The sequence below is a fragment of the Octodon degus genome, unplaced genomic scaffold, assembly GCF_000260255.1.
Source record: "Octodon degus isolate 3935 unplaced genomic scaffold, OctDeg1.0 scaffold00019, whole genome shotgun sequence".
Lineage (NCBI taxonomy): Eukaryota > Metazoa > Chordata > Mammalia > Rodentia > Octodontidae > Octodon > Octodon degus.
Window position 1 is genome coordinate 5,283,145 of NW_004524595.1, and position 16,759 is coordinate 5,299,903.

Below are 16,759 nucleotides of genomic sequence, written 5' to 3' on the forward strand. Positions count from 1 at the left end.
AAGTCCCATGATGCCAGATCCAGGGAATAAGGCAGATGTAACAATACTGTAATGTACTGTATTTTTTATCACAACTCATAAAAACATGAAAGAGGACTACCAGAATGGTTTCAGAAAATGGCAAGGATGATGGGATACATTTGTTTGAAGGGGGATTGATTGGCTATATATCTTTTACTGTAATACAATTTTAAACTTTAAACACATACTGCACATTTTGATCACCCCCTATGTAAGTCTGCCACTGCACCAGGGTGTACACTGACCTCCATCCATGGAAAAGGCCCCTCCCCACACTTCTCCTTAGGGCATTACCACATAGGATATTGAGAGGAAACATTCTGGTTATTGGAAACCAGGATTAAAACCAAGGTCAAGGATGAAGTAAGCACCCAATTTTCTAGAGGGGATGGTCACTTCTTTCAACTCACACCACATTAGCTTAGAACAGATGTCTCTGTCTCTTACCCCAGATCTATGAACACAGAGGACAAGTAGGAGCTGAGTGCCAGCAGGATGGAGAGTCCTGGCGTCTCTGTGCCTCCACGTCCCCTGCTCTCTCCTCTGCCCTGAAGTCAGGAGGGCATTTCAGAACAGAGGACAGGTGGTGTGTACCTGCTGGGGCACCGATGGCCCCACCAAGTTCAGGGTGGTGAGCTGCTAGTTACAGGAAGGAGGTGTAAAGGCTGTGTCTTCCTCCCAGCCTAAGCAGAGCTGGGCAGTGGTGGGGAGTAGTCTGGCCTTTAAGCTACAGGATTTAAAAACAATAGTGCTGAGAGAGCAAGGGCCCCTTCCCCAAATATCACAAGGCATGAGAAAAAATCTGGGAAATTACTGGGACAAGACACCTTTCCATGATGGATTCCATAGAACATGGATTGTTCACCCAGACATATGCTTGCTTCAGGTTGGGGTCAATGGGGAAAAGCAGTGCTAAAGAGGAGCTGAGAAAAGGTATCTGCAGGGACGGTGTGGAGAAAAGAGGGAAAAGAAAAGGGAAGGAAGGGAGGAGCACACAGAATGAGAAAGATACAAGCAGAGAGGTGAGAGGCAATGAGAAGAGGGCAAGGTGAAGAGCTAGGAGCACAGGCATCGGCAGTGGCCAGGCCATACCCCACAGCTCCCTGACGGCTCGAGAGGGACGTGTCCGTGTCCCACGAGATGCTCACTAACCACTGATCACAGCTTTAGCATTACCCTTTCCCTTCATGCCGCAGAAGTTCCCCCTCATCGGTGGCCACAGAAGTGCTCTGGGCTAGCAATTATCTAATGGACGCTGAGAAGGTAATACAAGCAAAATTATCCTCTGAGCACAATGCAACTGAGCTGGCTTTGTTTCCTGGGCTCTAGGACATCTTCGTAAGGATGTGCCACCCCAAGAGGTATGCCCTGGGCATGAGCGGCTGCCCTGCCCCGCTGAAGTGCCTTACTTGGCCAGCAGGCTCATGAGGTAGGTGGAGGTATTGGTGTCCAGTCTCAAAGGAGGCACTGTGACATAGGCAGCTGCGTGGGACCAGTCCTGGTGGTAGTAGTGCAAGCCTGTCAGTGTGGCATGTGCAGTGGTGGTCTCAGCCAATACCACCTTCCCTGGAGGAAGAAAGATCAAAACCATAATGAGGAAGCCACTTGACTGAAGAGATAGGGGTAGGAGTGAAGGACAAGAGGGACCTCCAAGGCTTGCTTGGAAGCCGGCTTCGGCATGTAGTGCAGGGCTGGGTTCAAGCCCAGGGACCTTCCTATTTTCCTGCTCACTTTGAGCAAGGGGATCAGAAGCCTGGGCTCTGAGGCCAGGCAGCACTGAGTGTGCTTGGAGGAGGACTCTGGTTTGGCCAGGGCACGGGGGCAGTCAGGAGCAGACAGTGCTGTGAGCAGCTCAGGGAGAACTGGGAGTGCGACCGGGAACAGGGCCAGAGGGTAGGGAGCCATCCAGCAGGTGAGACACAGTCTGGGTGAGACCCCTACAGGGGCTTCCATTAGGGGAGAGGCAAAGGCGGGGTCTCGAGGGTGCCCGTGCCTCCGACTTTCATCTCCCGGACAGTGATGGTGACTTTACCAGGGCCCATTACCAGGCCCTCACTGGCACCGCATGCCCATTACCAGGCCCTCACTGGCACCGCATGCCGGGCCAGACTACATTTGACCACATAGCCTTCGGGCACTGGCAGATCATCAGCACTGAGTCACACCAGTGCCCCTCAGGACTGGGACACTGGGCTCCAGGTGGCTAGAAAGGGAAGTCAGCCACACACATGATTTCTCTAGGGAGTTCCACCCCCACCAGAAACAAAACAAAACAAAAAAACCTCCCAGGGTTTTATGTTGGTTGCCAAGGCAACTGTTAGTAAAACCTAAGACCCAAAATACACTAACTAATGAGCCAATTTAAAACTTAGATAATTTTACCAGACCCAGGCAAGGCGACAGACACTTCTGTAGGGCTGTTACACATGCAAATGTGTGACGGGAAAGACTGGGCTGTCCCGGGCAGAGCCCAGGCTGGGGCGGTGCTCTGAGCGCAGCAGAGAAGTGGGTAGGCTGGGCTAGGGTCCTGCTTAGGAATCACGACATAGAGTGGCTCCGTGCCTCTCTCAGTCTCGGCACCCCACGGAGGGACTCACCTTGCATCTTAGCAGCTGCGATAACGTCACCCGCGGAGATGCTGGACACATTAACCAGGTAGATGGGACAATGAGTCTGAACACAGGAAGAGGCAGAAGTAGAAGTATGAAGCCATAAACTTAACAACCCCAGTATAATCAATCCTTCACCAGCCCCTCCCCCGCTGTTGCTTGCTCCCACCCTCCAGGTCATGACAGTCTCGTCCTGGGAGGCTGGGCTGGCAACCAGAGCACAGGCTGCAGGCTGAGGACCCTGAGAAGCAGGCAGGCGGCAGGGAGAAGCTAGCCCCAGAGCCTGCAGGTAGGCTGGCCTGAGAGGTCAGTGGAGGTGATTTAGACTGTTGAATGTTAATCTCACTTTCTCTCCTAATTTACAACCATGCCTGTAATTCAAAGGGAGGGATTACTTTTTGTATTTTAATTTCCTGTTCATAAATGTGATGACCTAGAGACACGCATGTATTCTGCCCTGTTTCTAAAGTCATGGTGTATGCAGTCTAAAGGCTGTCTTATCAGTAGAACAAAACAGAGGGACTTGGGGTTCAGCATCCAGGCTCTCAGCCACAAACGAGATAATCTGTAATCAGATACCTGGATTGTCAAAGGGACTAGCTTTTCCTCTGCTACTCTTTGTGACCATAGTCCAGGGCTGAACTTCCCTGGCTTCATATTTGAGCTAAAAACCAAGAAGTTGCTTTTGTTTGTTCAGGTCTTTCCTTATTCTGGAGTAAGTTTCCACCAACAAGTAATTGGTAGGTAGCTATTAGTATGACAATGTGACAAAATCCTTATCCAGCTGTTAGACCTGTAAAAAGCTAATAGGAAAGTGTTTCCCCAGAGGTCATCGATGCCTTCTTTACTGATCAAATCAGGAGCACATGTGAATTTAGGAGGTGGCTTGAAGCTTGATGTGCTTGGCCCAGATCGACTGAGCCATGCACTCTTTTCTGAGTCCATAGCTCTTCCTGGGGCTCAAGTGTGCATTTCTTAGGCCCCAGTTCTGACAAGTTATGCAGACACTGCCAGTCCAGGGATCCCACTTTGAAGACCACTGTTCTATTGATGATAACTCATATTATCTAAACACACTGAACCTTTCAGTGATGGTTTGGGAGAAATGACCTGCATGGGTTCTGCTTATAAAGTGCTTCCTTTGCTTGGCTCCTTTGATCCCCAACAGCCTTGCTATGAAAAAAGGGTACTATTTCACTGTCTTTCCAACTTTTCACCATGAAGTAATGGATCAGAGGCTGAGCGACATACATGTTGAAAACCCATGAGAGGGAAAACTCACAGCTAAAGTATTTGGCACCAACTCTTGCTGGTTCCCACCACCATATTCTCTGGGTGCCTTGTTAACCCCTAAGGGACTTTACCCTGAACCACACCAACAAATTGAAAACCATGGTCACAAGTTTAAGGTATGGTTCTCTAAGCCACAAGTCTACCTATTCCTCCAAAAGAAACAGATTCTAGCTGTGGTGAGGTGTGGGCTCTCCCCCACCTTCATCTGCCTCCCTTGGGAGCCATTTAAACTTGAGGAATGCATGTCAGCTTTGGTAGCTTCTGCTCCCTGAAGGGGATGGGACAGAGAGCTGGGGCAAGCAGGATGCCCTCCAGAACCTGGGAGTAGCATCCATTTAGCAAATAGGTCTGGGGCCCAGGAACCATGTATCCCCAGAGCAGAAGGACACCAAACCATGATCCCAGCATGAGGACCAGCCCACTTACCCTATTTGCAATGGTGATGACACGATGAGTGGCTTCCACTTCCAGCTGTTAGAAACAAAGAGCAGGAAGGAACCAAGCTTCATCCTCTCCCTTCATGCCAGCTGCACCTGCCTGAGAGCACTCCACACGGAAAATGCTGGAGTGTCTGACACAGAGCAGGAGGGGCCCTCTGTACCCACAGGGGCTGGCTGGGGTGAGACTTGGGTAAGAGTGTTAAGGTCTAAGCACCTGGACTGCCAGTGGGAGAGTCCTAGGACTTATGAGACCAGGCTCATCTGTGCTGGATGCTACCAGGGCAACAGAGGGAAAACCCAGAGTGTCAGCTCTCTCTGTTCTCTGGTGCATTTTCTCCACAGCCACTTCAGGAACACAGTGACAAAGTAGAAGGACTGGCGCCAAGCTGGAAGCTGGCCTAGCTCAGGGTTTCTGTGCCTTAGCACTACTGACATTGGGAGCTGGATAATCTTTGTAGTGGTGCTGTCTGAGCATTGTAGGATACCGCTAGCATCCCTTGCTTCTACCCACTGCTGTCAGCAACTGCTCCCTCCCAGTGGGGACAGATAAAAAACACCTGTAAATATGGACAGGGTCCTGTGGGGGAGCAAAATCTTCCCTGGTGCAGACTCAGTCCCACTCTAGCAGGTACTGATAGTGGCTACTACTGCTGTCACCATAGCCAAAGCCTTGCTCTTTCCTTGCTCCCCAACAAAGCAAGACTAGACCTGCTCCACACAGGCACTCCCACTGTGGATTTATTTGGTTGAATCTGGTACTTTTTTTTGTTTAACCAATTCGGAGTTGCCCCAACAGGACCCGCATTCAAGGCAGTGGAGGAGGGAGACAGACACAGGGCAGGAGGAAAGTAGTTTGACCTGGCTCATGGGTGACACTGGGCCACGTATGTGTCTCCCAGACATTTAACCACTAACCCTTCACAAGTGGTTTAGAATATCAGAACAGGGTCATGCAGCAAAAGGGCATATTTATCTAATGTGGTTTCTCCAAAAATAATGATGTGGAGCATGAGGGATTTGTGTCAAGGCTCTGAAAACTATATGCAAAGATAAAAGCAGAGTGTGGAAAATAAGAGCTTTTAATTTTCAGTTCAATTGAGTAATAAGGGAAAGAGCACGCACAGGTACGTGCCCCTTGTTTCAGGTGAGAAGGGTCCAAAATATTCCTCAAGTGGGGCTCTCATCCCAAAAATGCTGAGTCCCCAGGCCCTTCCTGTCTCTTTTGTCTCCTGATTCAATTCCGGGTAAAGCAACTGTGGAGTGCTGACATGTTTCCCTTAGAACCTTGACATCATGATCAGTGGTGGTGGGGAAAGATGTTCCCCACAACTGTCTTTTCCAAGGAAGTTAAGGTCAAGTTGGACTAAGCCTGGAGGAAGCTGTTGGCCTTAGTCTTGGGAAACTTCCATATGGGAGGGAATTCTACCCATGGAGAAAGTGATACAACTTATATCTTGGATGTCTCGTCTATCCTAAGATTCTGAGTCTACATGAAAGAAGTGGAAATGGACCCAGGAAGTCTTTCTCACCTCCTCTGGACGGCTGATCTCGATTCCTTCTGGGCCAGTGATACCCAAATCTAATGCCTCCTTAGCACCCTGGAAAAAGAAAGAAAAACTGGGCTGTACAGATAAATGAAAATACTGAGCTGGGCATGATGGTGCATACTTATACTTCCAGCAGTCTAGGAGCCTAAGCAGGAAGATCTTGAGTTCGAGCCCAGCCTAGTCTACTTTAGTGATTTAGCGAGACCCTGTCTCTATAAATAAATAAAGACCAAAGATACAAAAAGAGATAATAAAATATCCTACATCTCCCATGCCAATAGGCCGGCTACCACATTTCACTCCTGTAATAATTATCTTCTACAGAATAAATGCAGGACCACCATGCTCATACTGCTTCTGCTGATACTCATTTTTTTAATAACCAAGTGTATCTTTTCCTCTTAAAATACAGTTCAGTGATTAGTCAACAGGCGTACAAGTGCTGATTGTTGGTTTGAAGGAGTTTCTTCACAGGAAATCTAGACAAATCTATAGCTTCAGCAGGTCCTGGACTAGCCTTCATCCATCACCTAGAACCAAGAAATCAGTCTTCTTGGTACCAGAGAATAAATCTCTATCATGCCGTAGTTCTCTAAAGAGGTACAGGAAGGTGAAAAGAGATTATTTATTCCGTATGTCACATAGGATTTAGTACTCCAAACTCTTTTGCTACACTGACACTTACATATTGTGGCATCAGGGAGGTGGGGGAGGGGTGTAGGGTTGGCTAGAGGGTGATGGATATGATCGAAGTATGTTCAATGTGTACTAACAAAGACACATTATGGCATCAGAACTAAGGCACTGTCACCTGAGACTTAGAAACTTTTTTAGACTATTAAAAGAGATTGGCTTATGTTTGTTTTTTCTATGCTGTAGGAAAGTTCAGATCTTCTGACTAAGACTTGGCCCCTGAGGTGCTCACATCTCAACCGGGGCTAACCTTGCAGGTTCAGAGGACTCCCCTGACTGTGCTACCCCACCCCACATCCTCCATGTCAGACTTGCCTCAGCCACAAGCTCCCCATTTTCAGCATGAACTCGAGGGATTGCCCCAATGTCCTTGCAGGCGTAGAACACTTGGTACAGCTCACTGTCTCGAAGCATGTACAAGTCCTTGTAGGTCATAAACATCTGGAATGAGTTGACGCCCTTCTCCCTCACCAGCGTCTCCATTTCTGCTTTCACCTGCAGAGCAAAATACAAAGGCAATGCCCAGTGTGTACAGATACTCCAGAGCTGCCTGGCAGGTGCTGGCCTGGCAAGATGTGAGTCCATGCCCAACATGGCCAAGTGAGTGACCATGTGACTGCTGCAACCTCCAGAAGTACTTTGAAGCATGTCAGGCATGATGCAAGGATGGGCTAACAGCCTTAGGTTATGGGTATGCTTGTCCTATCACATAGGCTTGTCCTGTGTTTATGCCTCCAAACCAGCATTCTTGGTAAATGCAGGAATAACAATTTTTATTCCTAAGCCCCATGTCTCTCCCTGTAGAATGAAAGAGTGGAAATGGGATTGCAAAGAAGGCATATGGTCAAGGCATTATGCCAAAAATCCAGAGACTGTGCATGCCATGCAGGTCCGGAGCCCTGGGTGCTCTGTGCCAGTCCAGAACTGGGCATGGTGGCACATGTCTGTAATCTCAGCACTGGGGAGGCTGAAACAGGAGGATCACTATGAGTGTGAACTGCATGGCGAGACCCTGTATCTAATAAATAAATGTATTTTTAAAAAATAAAAAAAAATTTAAAAAATCCAGACTCTGGAAGCAAAACACGAACAAAGGTATGCAAATATGGATGATCATCATGATGTTATGTTAGGGAAAAAAACATTGACCTAACAGGAGCAAACAGCTTGAGGTTCATCTACTTGCCAGAACATTAGTAGTTATGATCCTGCAGGTCATGAAGACCACGATAAAATAGAAAATATGCTCAGACAGAGAGTTATTATGTAAAAAAATGTACAACAAGCTAAAGCAATGAGGATGTTATTTATGAGCTTCCTTTCTTTTCCATTTTAAAAATCTATAATCAGAAAACAATTTTTGTTATTAAATTTTTTAAATTCTATATTAAAAGCCCAAAAGTCTTCAGAATCTCTGGTAATTTACAGCAGTTGCCTGGCTTCACAGTGTTGCTGGGAATCTTCTGGGATCAACTAGGCCTGGTCAGTTCCAGCAGAGGATGCAAAGAGGCTCCAGGTAGCAGTCACTGCCCCAAAGAGAGACTCAGCTGAGGCAGTACCGATGAGGAATGCTGGTGGTCAGCCTGGCTTTTGTGGTCAGCCTGGCTTTTGTGGTCAGCCTGGAGCCCAGATGGCCTTCAAGCAGCAAGGATCCCAGGACTCTAGTGCTTGCTATCACTGCCAGGCTGAAATACTGGAAGAGCCTGGGTGAGGCTTGACCGAGCTAAAACTCAAGCGAAGAAGTAAGGGAGGGTATAAATGTTCATCTCAGCAGGGAGCTGGGGTCCACAACTGCGCAACTTTGTAAAACTTACTGCATGCTCTTTTTTTTTGTTTCTGGGCTTAATAAATGATGAATGAATGAATCTTCTCGCGGGAGACTGGGATTGGGGGCCCCATTGAGAAAGAAGCATCCTGAGGGCTGTCTGTACCAGGCAGGGGCCTCAACTCGGAGCTGATAACCAGGATACAGCCCTCTGCCCCTGAGCCTTGCTTGGCCCACCCCTCCACGGTGCGCTGTATTAGCTGTCCCCGTGTGAGCTCCTGAGGCCTGGTTTCTGGTCTTGCTCTGTGTAGCTCAAGATCTCTCTCTATCTGCTGAAAAACAACCTCTTGAAGTTAAGCAGGGCCCACCCACCACCCTGGTGAATCCTGAGTCTTTTTCTTTTGGCAAGCGGGGGTGGGGGGTTATGCTGTTGGTGAGAGGGGGACCCAGAAACGCAAGAGAGCACCAGGTCACTGCTGGCTCAGCCACGAGTCCCTGTGCCACCGGACCACTTGTGCCTTCTTCCCAGATTCCACAGGGCTGTTACCTTGGGCGCCCACCAGGTGATCCCCACATGAAGGGCGTAGTCGCAGCAGACCTTCGGGTCGGCCAGACTCCGGCACTTTTCATAGGCATCCACAAGGGAGGTCTCCTTGTCAGGCAGGACATGGCCAATGATCATGGTGGTTCCTCCAACAAGTGCTGCCTGAGGGACAGGGGAGACAGTCTTGTCACAGCCCAACCTGAACCTGTCGCTGGCCTGGTCCTTAAGTACTTCCAGGATGGTCACAAAGCCTGCTTCACAAGATCCTGTGAGGACCAAATACAGCAGGGTTGGGGAACTGTAATGGGTACATGGAGGTGCAGGAGCCGGCAGCAAACTTGCTAGTTCCTCATCCGGGTTTCAACCTCACATTTGGAAAAAAACATGTTGTGTATTACCAAGCCCAAGGCCAGCCCCTAGTTTCCCAGTGAGAAAAATCTCCACGCAAAACGATTTTCTTGCCAATTGAATATACATATGACTAAACATTAATATAATCTAAAGCATAATCAACATGAATTTAAAATATTTACTTAGTTACAATCACTTATTTAAATCATTCAAATATTATTATTATTATTATTATTATTATTGTATTTTTAGTACAGGGTGTTCAGGGTCTCAGTATACAGATTGGACTTGTAGTGAGTCTCCTGTTTTCAGCCTCCCAAGCGCTGGGATTACAGGCACACGCCACCACACCCAGTCTCAATTGCTGTCTTAGCATGCCCTGGGGGTGGGCCTGGCCTGGCACGCCTGGGGATCGAACCCCTGGTCCCTGTGCTCAAATGTTAATTTGGATATATTGTTTCTTTATTCTCTCACATTTCATGAAACAATTTTACTTGGTTTTTGGGTGTGCAGCTCAGTGGTGGAGCACTTGTCTACCATGTGTGAAGTCTTGGGTTTTACCCCCAGTGCCACAAAACAGAAACCAAAAACCACCAGCAACACACACACACACACACACACACACACACACACACAAAACATGTTTAGATGAAAGCTGAGTGTGATGGCGCATGCCTGCAATCTCAGCACTCTGGAGGCTGAGGCAGCAGGATTGAGTTCCAGGCAGTCTAGGGTATATAGTGAGTCCCAGACCAGTCTGAACTACATAGGAAGACCCTGTCTCCAAAACAAAAACAAAAACTTTTCACACACATTTTCAACATCAGTGTCTTTGTCTTCACTCCCATCTACCTTGCCTGAGATATAGCACATTTTAGATGCATGTCTGATTTACCAGTGAAAAAAGATCCTGTTCATAATCTCCACAAGACTACTTTAAGCAGATATCTTTTAAAAGTCTCACTTGAAATCACAAATTACCCACCACACATGCAGAAAAGTGACTGAATTTATATCCCCCTCTCTCCCGTGCCAATATTTTCTTGCAGTCCCGGGATCAACCTGCTCTACCTCTCTGCTACATCCCCAGCTCTTTTTATTTTGTATTTTGAGGTAAAGTCCAGCTAAGTTATACAGGCTGCCCTTGAACTTTTGATCCTCCTGTTTGAGCTTTCTGAGTAGATTATAGTTTTGCACCATCACACCCATCTCCCTCCAACTTTTTAAAAACTAATTAATCCTGGTGACGTCTCTAGACAACTTCTAGACTTAGCCCTGCCCAAAGGTTGTGTCAAGGGACTGAGTTGTTCCCAGACAAAACTTTGTTATAAAAACTAAAGTAAAAGAGGGCCCCATAACATGACAGCTCCTCAATAAAAGTGTGGGAAAACCTGTCCTCCTACTTGAGTCCTTTCGAAGGCATGAAGTCAAGGTGCCCGGCTTGAGCTCCTGCTCTGCCATCCCCCAGTTGGAAAACCGAAGCCAACCAGATAACCTCCCTGAAATTCAGACTCCTTGCCCATACCTGGGACACCTTCCTGGTTGGACAGTTGGAAAAGTCAAGTAAAACATCATTTATGGAATGGATTTGGCAAGGCCTTGTCCAGATGTACGTGTTTAATTATTCAGAACCCAAGTGCTTATGTTTGCCTTCTGTAACCATGTAAGTGCACAATGAAATTGTCTTCATGATTTCATGCTTCTCTAGTCAGTTAAGTCCTTGACTACTGCTCTGGAATACAGCATTGCTGGGGACTAAAGCACTGAAGCACTAGTTCAGTGGCCAAACAATAGCTAAATGAGAATTTTGTCCCTTAGTTTTCCACTCTGATGTTAGTGGGGGCCAGGGCAGTGACAAAGATGCCCTAGATGGTGTCCAGGAAGCTCCGGGATCTGACTTCTTGCATAGCTTAAGACAACCGACAGAGGGCAGCAGTTCTACGACACACGCAGGAAGGGACCAGGAGGATGGGAGGAGGGTAGATTGCAGTTTACTAGCTGGCTTCTATTTCTGCTTTGGCTGGATCCTGCCAGGCTGATTCATCCCCAGAGCAGGTGGTTGTACTCTATTTTGTCCCACGATGCGTTTCTTGTGTTTACACGTGCGCACGGGGGTGTCTGCTACATGGAGGTTTTACACACCACATTGTTTTATTATTTTTGAGTATTTGCTTGCCTGTGCACGCCCTTCAATACATCCTTAGCTCTGAGCAGAGAAAGGGGAGCCTGCCACAGCACCGTGATAAAAGAGCCCAGACTGTGCTTTATGCTCAAGGATCTCAAGGCAAGAGAGGAAGAAGAGATTCTCACGCTGACCCTCTATAGATAGATAAGAAACCATTCCACAGAATACATTCTATTTCGCTACTCCAGTATGTTCTTACAATGACTCAGAGGACAAGGCCTGAATTTAGAAATTTGGGGTGTCCTTCAATTCTGAGCATGGCTGGCCATCCAGCTCAGTGGATTAAAGCGCCTGCTTAGGCAGGCGCAGGGAACAGCGTTCCATCCCGGGTGTGCTGTGCCGGCCCCGCCCCCGGGCACTCTGAGATGGCAATTGAGAGTGGGCGTGGAGGCGCGTGCCTGTAATCCAGCGTGTGTGTGTGGGGGGGGGGGGTTGAAAACAGGAGGATCACTCCGAGTTTGATCTGTGTAGAGGAACCCTGTAGACCCTGTACTAAATACATAAAAAATAAAAGAAATTCTGAACTGCACTGCAAGGAAAGCTGGCCTCAGGCTCTGTGCCTCCCTGTCCACACCTTCTACTTTTGCCTCATACCTAAACTCCCTGCAAAATGCTGCCGGGCTGTAAAGAGTTCTGGAAGGAGTCTGGCACACTATACAGTGAATGGCCCTAATCTCTCTCTCTCTCTCTCTCTCTCTCTCTCTCTCTCTCTCTCTCTCTCTCTCTCTCTCTCTTTGGTACAGAGTCTCACTACGCAACTTGGACTCATAGTGATCCTCCTGTTTTCAGCCTCCCCAGTGCTGGGATTACAGGCATGCACCACCATGCCCAGACTCGGCGGCCAGTGACTCAGTGCACCTGGGGTCAGGGCCGGCGTGGCATGTGGTGCCGGGGATTGAACCCTGGTACCTGAGCTTGTCTAAGCAGACACTTAGTCCGCTGAGCTATCTGCTGGATCCATAGTCCTGACTTCTGCACTTACTGGCAATAACTCAGGAGTGGCTACCAGAGACACAGAGAGGGGCAGGGGGCAATGAATACCAGAGCATTTGGAAGAAGCACACAGCTGTCTGAGTAATTATTCCGGCAGTTACCCCCGGCCTCCAACCAAGAACCTACCCAGACATACAGCTAGCTTTGAAGTGTGCAGCTCCTGTCCCCAGGAGGAAGGCCCAAGCTCTGCTGTCACAGAGGCACCAGACCTCCTCAGGGTCAACTCACATAGATGAGTGGAGGTGAAATCACGGTGGAGTAAAGCCCAGACCCATTCCTGAGGCTTTCAAATGATTGCTGTTTATGAACTTGCGACTCCATGGCCGCTGAGTGTTCAAAGTGAGCTCTAGAAGGTGTTAACAGAAGTCGGTAAAATGATGTTCCTGGAAGCCACGTTGGGGTGTTAAAAGGGTCAGGTTGCCATGAGTGAGAGAGACAGGATTCAGGATGTGAACATCAGATGCTTGGAACGGTCTAAGCCCACACAAGGAAAGAGCTGGGAGGAAGTACACCAAAACACACACCATGGCCATTTTGGCATAAATTCCAAGCAGTTTATTTTTTATTCTGTAACACTTATTTACTGAGAAGTAATTAATTACTTTAAAAATACATACTTAAAAGCAATATGTTACTTTTATGATATATACTATATACATAAACTTAGAGGAAGATAAAGCTATTTCAAATTTATTTAGCCATGCTTGTATTTAAAATGCTTTACAACTGAGTGTGGTGGTGTATGCCTATAATCCCAGCAATTGGGAAGCTGAGGCAGGAGGATTGCTGTGAGTTACAGGCCATCATTGGCTACATAGTGTATTCTGGGCCAGCCTGAACTACTTAATGAGACACTGTCTCAAAAATAAATGCTTTACAGTTATGAAATGTTTCAGATAGGATAAAAGTACTATAAATAGTAGCAAATAAAATTAAAGTATGGGAAAATAAAAATAAAAGAATATAACAGATATTTCACATGCCCCCTTCTCAAACTCTTAATTCTCCTGCCTCAGCCTACCAGCTAGGTGGGATTACAGCTGTGTATGACCAAACCCAGCTCACTCTATCTTTTCTGAGGTTGATACAAATTCCTCCCACCTGTATTTTTATTCTTTCACTATGTTTGGCTTGTGAATTAAAAAATTTTAGCCAAGCACAGTGGTGCATTCTTATAATCTTAGCACTCTGGGAGACTGAAGCAGGATAACAAATTTGAGCCCAGACTTTGAAATTTAGCAAGACTCCATCTTAAAATAAAAAATCAAAAGAAGGGGCTGTGTTGTTGCTAGTGTGAAGGCCCTGGGGTCAATCCCCTAATGCTGCAAAAACAAAAACAACATAAATAACACTAATGGTATCAAATTGTCAGTGTCCTTTGGCAACGTGTTTTGTTTTTGTTGCTCCGGACACTTTCTCATTGGGTGCCTGAATACGCTGTGTGTGTGTGTGTGTGTGTGTGTGTGTGTGTGTGTGTGTGAAGAGGGCCCATACTTACAGTGTGCGCTGCCAGGAAATGGAGGTGAAGCATTGAGGGTCCCCCCCAACTATCCCAGCTCCGTCCCTGAAGGAGCTGACCTCACTGGGCCCTCCTGGGACCTGATGGCTCACTGCGCTGCCCGATTATCACAGCAAACCCTTCTTTTCTAATACAAACCTCCGTTCAGCTGAGCCTTTTCTACTGTGTATTATTTTTATCCTCATGCAAGACTTCGTCTCTCTCTCACTGTTAAGTTAATCTGGATATTAGGACCATTTTTTTTTGAAATCAACAGTCACAGCATACCATTATATCCATTTCTCAGGGTATGAAACGTAACCGTACTAGCTCAAGGGGTTACCATTATTTTCTTTTGACATTTATGATATTTACCACTGGGTAAATCTGGATTTGTTTAATTTCCAATAATGTCACCCTCGACTTATTCCTTAAAAACACCCAATGTACTTAGTAGGGCTGGAGTAACTCCTGGAATAATTATGCCACTTTAGGGTACAGCTGCAGGCACACACTAAGCAAAGAGCAGCAACTCATGCCAGCATTGAACCTCCACCTTTTACACATGTCATCTTCATGCTTTACAGTTTCATCAGGCCACTTTAGGGAATGCGAGGGATTTCCTATGAACCATGAACCTGCTCAGCAAGTTAGGAAAACTGTTCAGATAGTTCAGGGGCTAGTGGGAAGGCTGAGGATGCGATTTGTTTCCTGACATCACAACATTGCAGAGATCAAAGTATTGATCTTCTTTGGCTTTATCCAAACAAAGCTCTTTGAAATCGTTCTCTTACCATCTTCCCCACCACCACAGATCCAATCATGTTTCACTGAATTTCCTAGAACATCGGTTTCTTCCGCCTCCTTCGGTCACTCCCTCTTCTCCCTTCTATTGGTTATTGCTCCAAGGCCAAGAACCAATAGGTCAAGGTACAAATCGGTATTCTTCTGTAGAGAAGGCACCCCGGCCAGAGCCAAGCCATCAGGTTTTCACCGGGAGAGGGGAAGGACTTCCTAGATTATACTTCTGTGCGGGTGCATGGAAAGTGGGTATGTGTTTGAGGGACAAGTGGATCTGGAAGAGTAGAATCTGTTGCTGTCTAGATGGTGGGTTAAGGGAAACTCAGGCTTTAAAGAGGGAGACTACTGGGAATCATATACCATGGATTTGGATTTGCTGTGGCTTGGAGATGTCTTGAGAGTGCTCTCCCACAGGTTCGTGTGTTAGGATTTAATTTTCCTTATGAAGTAGTGGGAGAGTGAGAACTTAAACTGGCTATGATATGCAGACACGGGGCCTTTAGGAGGGGATTTGTATCAGATAAAGCCATCAGAGTGGAGCCCCTATGATTGAATGCTTTATAGGAAAAGAAAGACTAGAGAGAATATAGACATACACACTCCATCTTCCCCACCACCACAGATCCAATCATGTTTCACTGAATTTCCTAGAACATCGGTTTCCTAGTATCTCTTACCATGTATGCAATGCTCTGCACAGCCTCAAGACTCTGGCAGATGTGGCCCCTCAGCCTTGGGCTTTCAGAATCATATACCAGAACAAATCTCTTTTTTTCTATGAAATATGCAGTCTCAGTTATTTTGCTATAGTAACAGAAAACAGACAGATGTGCTTTGTAAACCAACAAGCAAAGTAGAAACATTTCTGCATCTCTTAATGCCTTTGGAAAAGCCATTTGTTCAGATGGATCTGCTTCCTCTGAGAATTGCTGAACCATTCCTTTCTCTTTTCACATTCAAATTGTCTTCCATTTTTTACTGACACCCTCTCTAAGTACAAGAAGAGAGATCACCAGCTCAGTAGTTTTTCCTCTTGCATGGAGTAACTTCATTTACCTTCAGGGATCTTCTATGTTCCCTGGTGCTTTGGGAAGCCAGATCTTACACCATCATGCCTTGGGACAGAAGCAACCTCCCAAAAGGAAAGTCTGAGCAACTCATCAAAGGTGAAGGTGCAGGGACAGTACACAAAGCCATGCCTGGCACGTGGCCAACACCTCTCACATCCTGAGGCACAAGCCCACCAGCCAGGCCAGCTTCCCGGCCAGTGGCCTATGCAGCTGCACTTCGTGGGCCTCTGAGCTTGGTTTGATGTGCTGTTGGGATCACTGTGAGGAAATTCTCCTAAGCTAGGAATGCCACATTTGCCTCCTGCTCTGGGCCCTGCAAAGCCATCCCACGTAATGCCTCATTGTCTACGCTGGTATAGAGCAACTAGGCCACACACTGTGCTTTACCACCTGCTCCAGCAACTCACACTGTGGCGGGGGACATGCACAGCACTCGCCCTCTGTCGATACTACTCAAATACTGGCCATTGGACTCCATCCTTTGAGTTGCTTAAGTCCTCTTTCCTCCAGGTCCTTGAGGCCACCTCTCTATTCCTCTGCTGTGTACAGCACCCAGGCCTTGTCTTGGCTGATCTGTTGGATGGGTTTTCTCTAACTTGTACATTTGCAATTGACGGAATTCTGAAATTCCTTTCACTTTCCAAATCCAGATTCTCTACTACACATCCTAGGCGTGGACACATTTTCTGATGCCCTCCCCACAAACACTGCCACATCCCAAACTCATAGTCCACTTTCAGGACATAGGACACTGAATCCACAATACATTTTAGGAAAATGACACTTTCCTGCTACTGAACCACTTAACAGTTTATCCCAAGTGTCACATTTGTTTATATACAACTATCTCAAATACTGCCTGGGCAGGTGTCATTTCAACCAGTTGATCCTTGTAGAAATAAATTTGATAAAATCATTCTTTTCATGTCTCCTGTTATCTTTTTAAAAA

The 16,759-nt window shown here is 46.9% G+C and overlaps 1 protein-coding gene across 2 annotated transcripts in view; it reads right to left on the reverse strand.

Annotated features, from left to right (window-relative positions):
• Dpysl5 (dihydropyrimidinase like 5) overlaps positions 1-16,759 on the reverse strand; it is a 102,329-nt gene that overhangs the window by 15,645 nt on the left and 69,925 nt on the right. For both annotated transcript variants that reach the window (XM_004627426.2, XM_023711030.1), the window contains exons 3-8: positions 8,916-9,074; positions 6,919-7,098; positions 5,893-5,961; positions 4,350-4,394; positions 2,619-2,694; positions 1,431-1,587 (exon numbers count right to left, since the gene is read on the reverse strand). In XM_004627426.2, the coding sequence (XP_004627483.1) occupies positions 1,431-1,587; positions 2,619-2,694; positions 4,350-4,394; positions 5,893-5,961; positions 6,919-7,098; positions 8,916-9,074 (686 nt within the window). The remainder of the gene's footprint in view (positions 1-1,430; positions 1,588-2,618; positions 2,695-4,349; positions 4,395-5,892; positions 5,962-6,918; positions 7,099-8,915; positions 9,075-16,759) is intronic.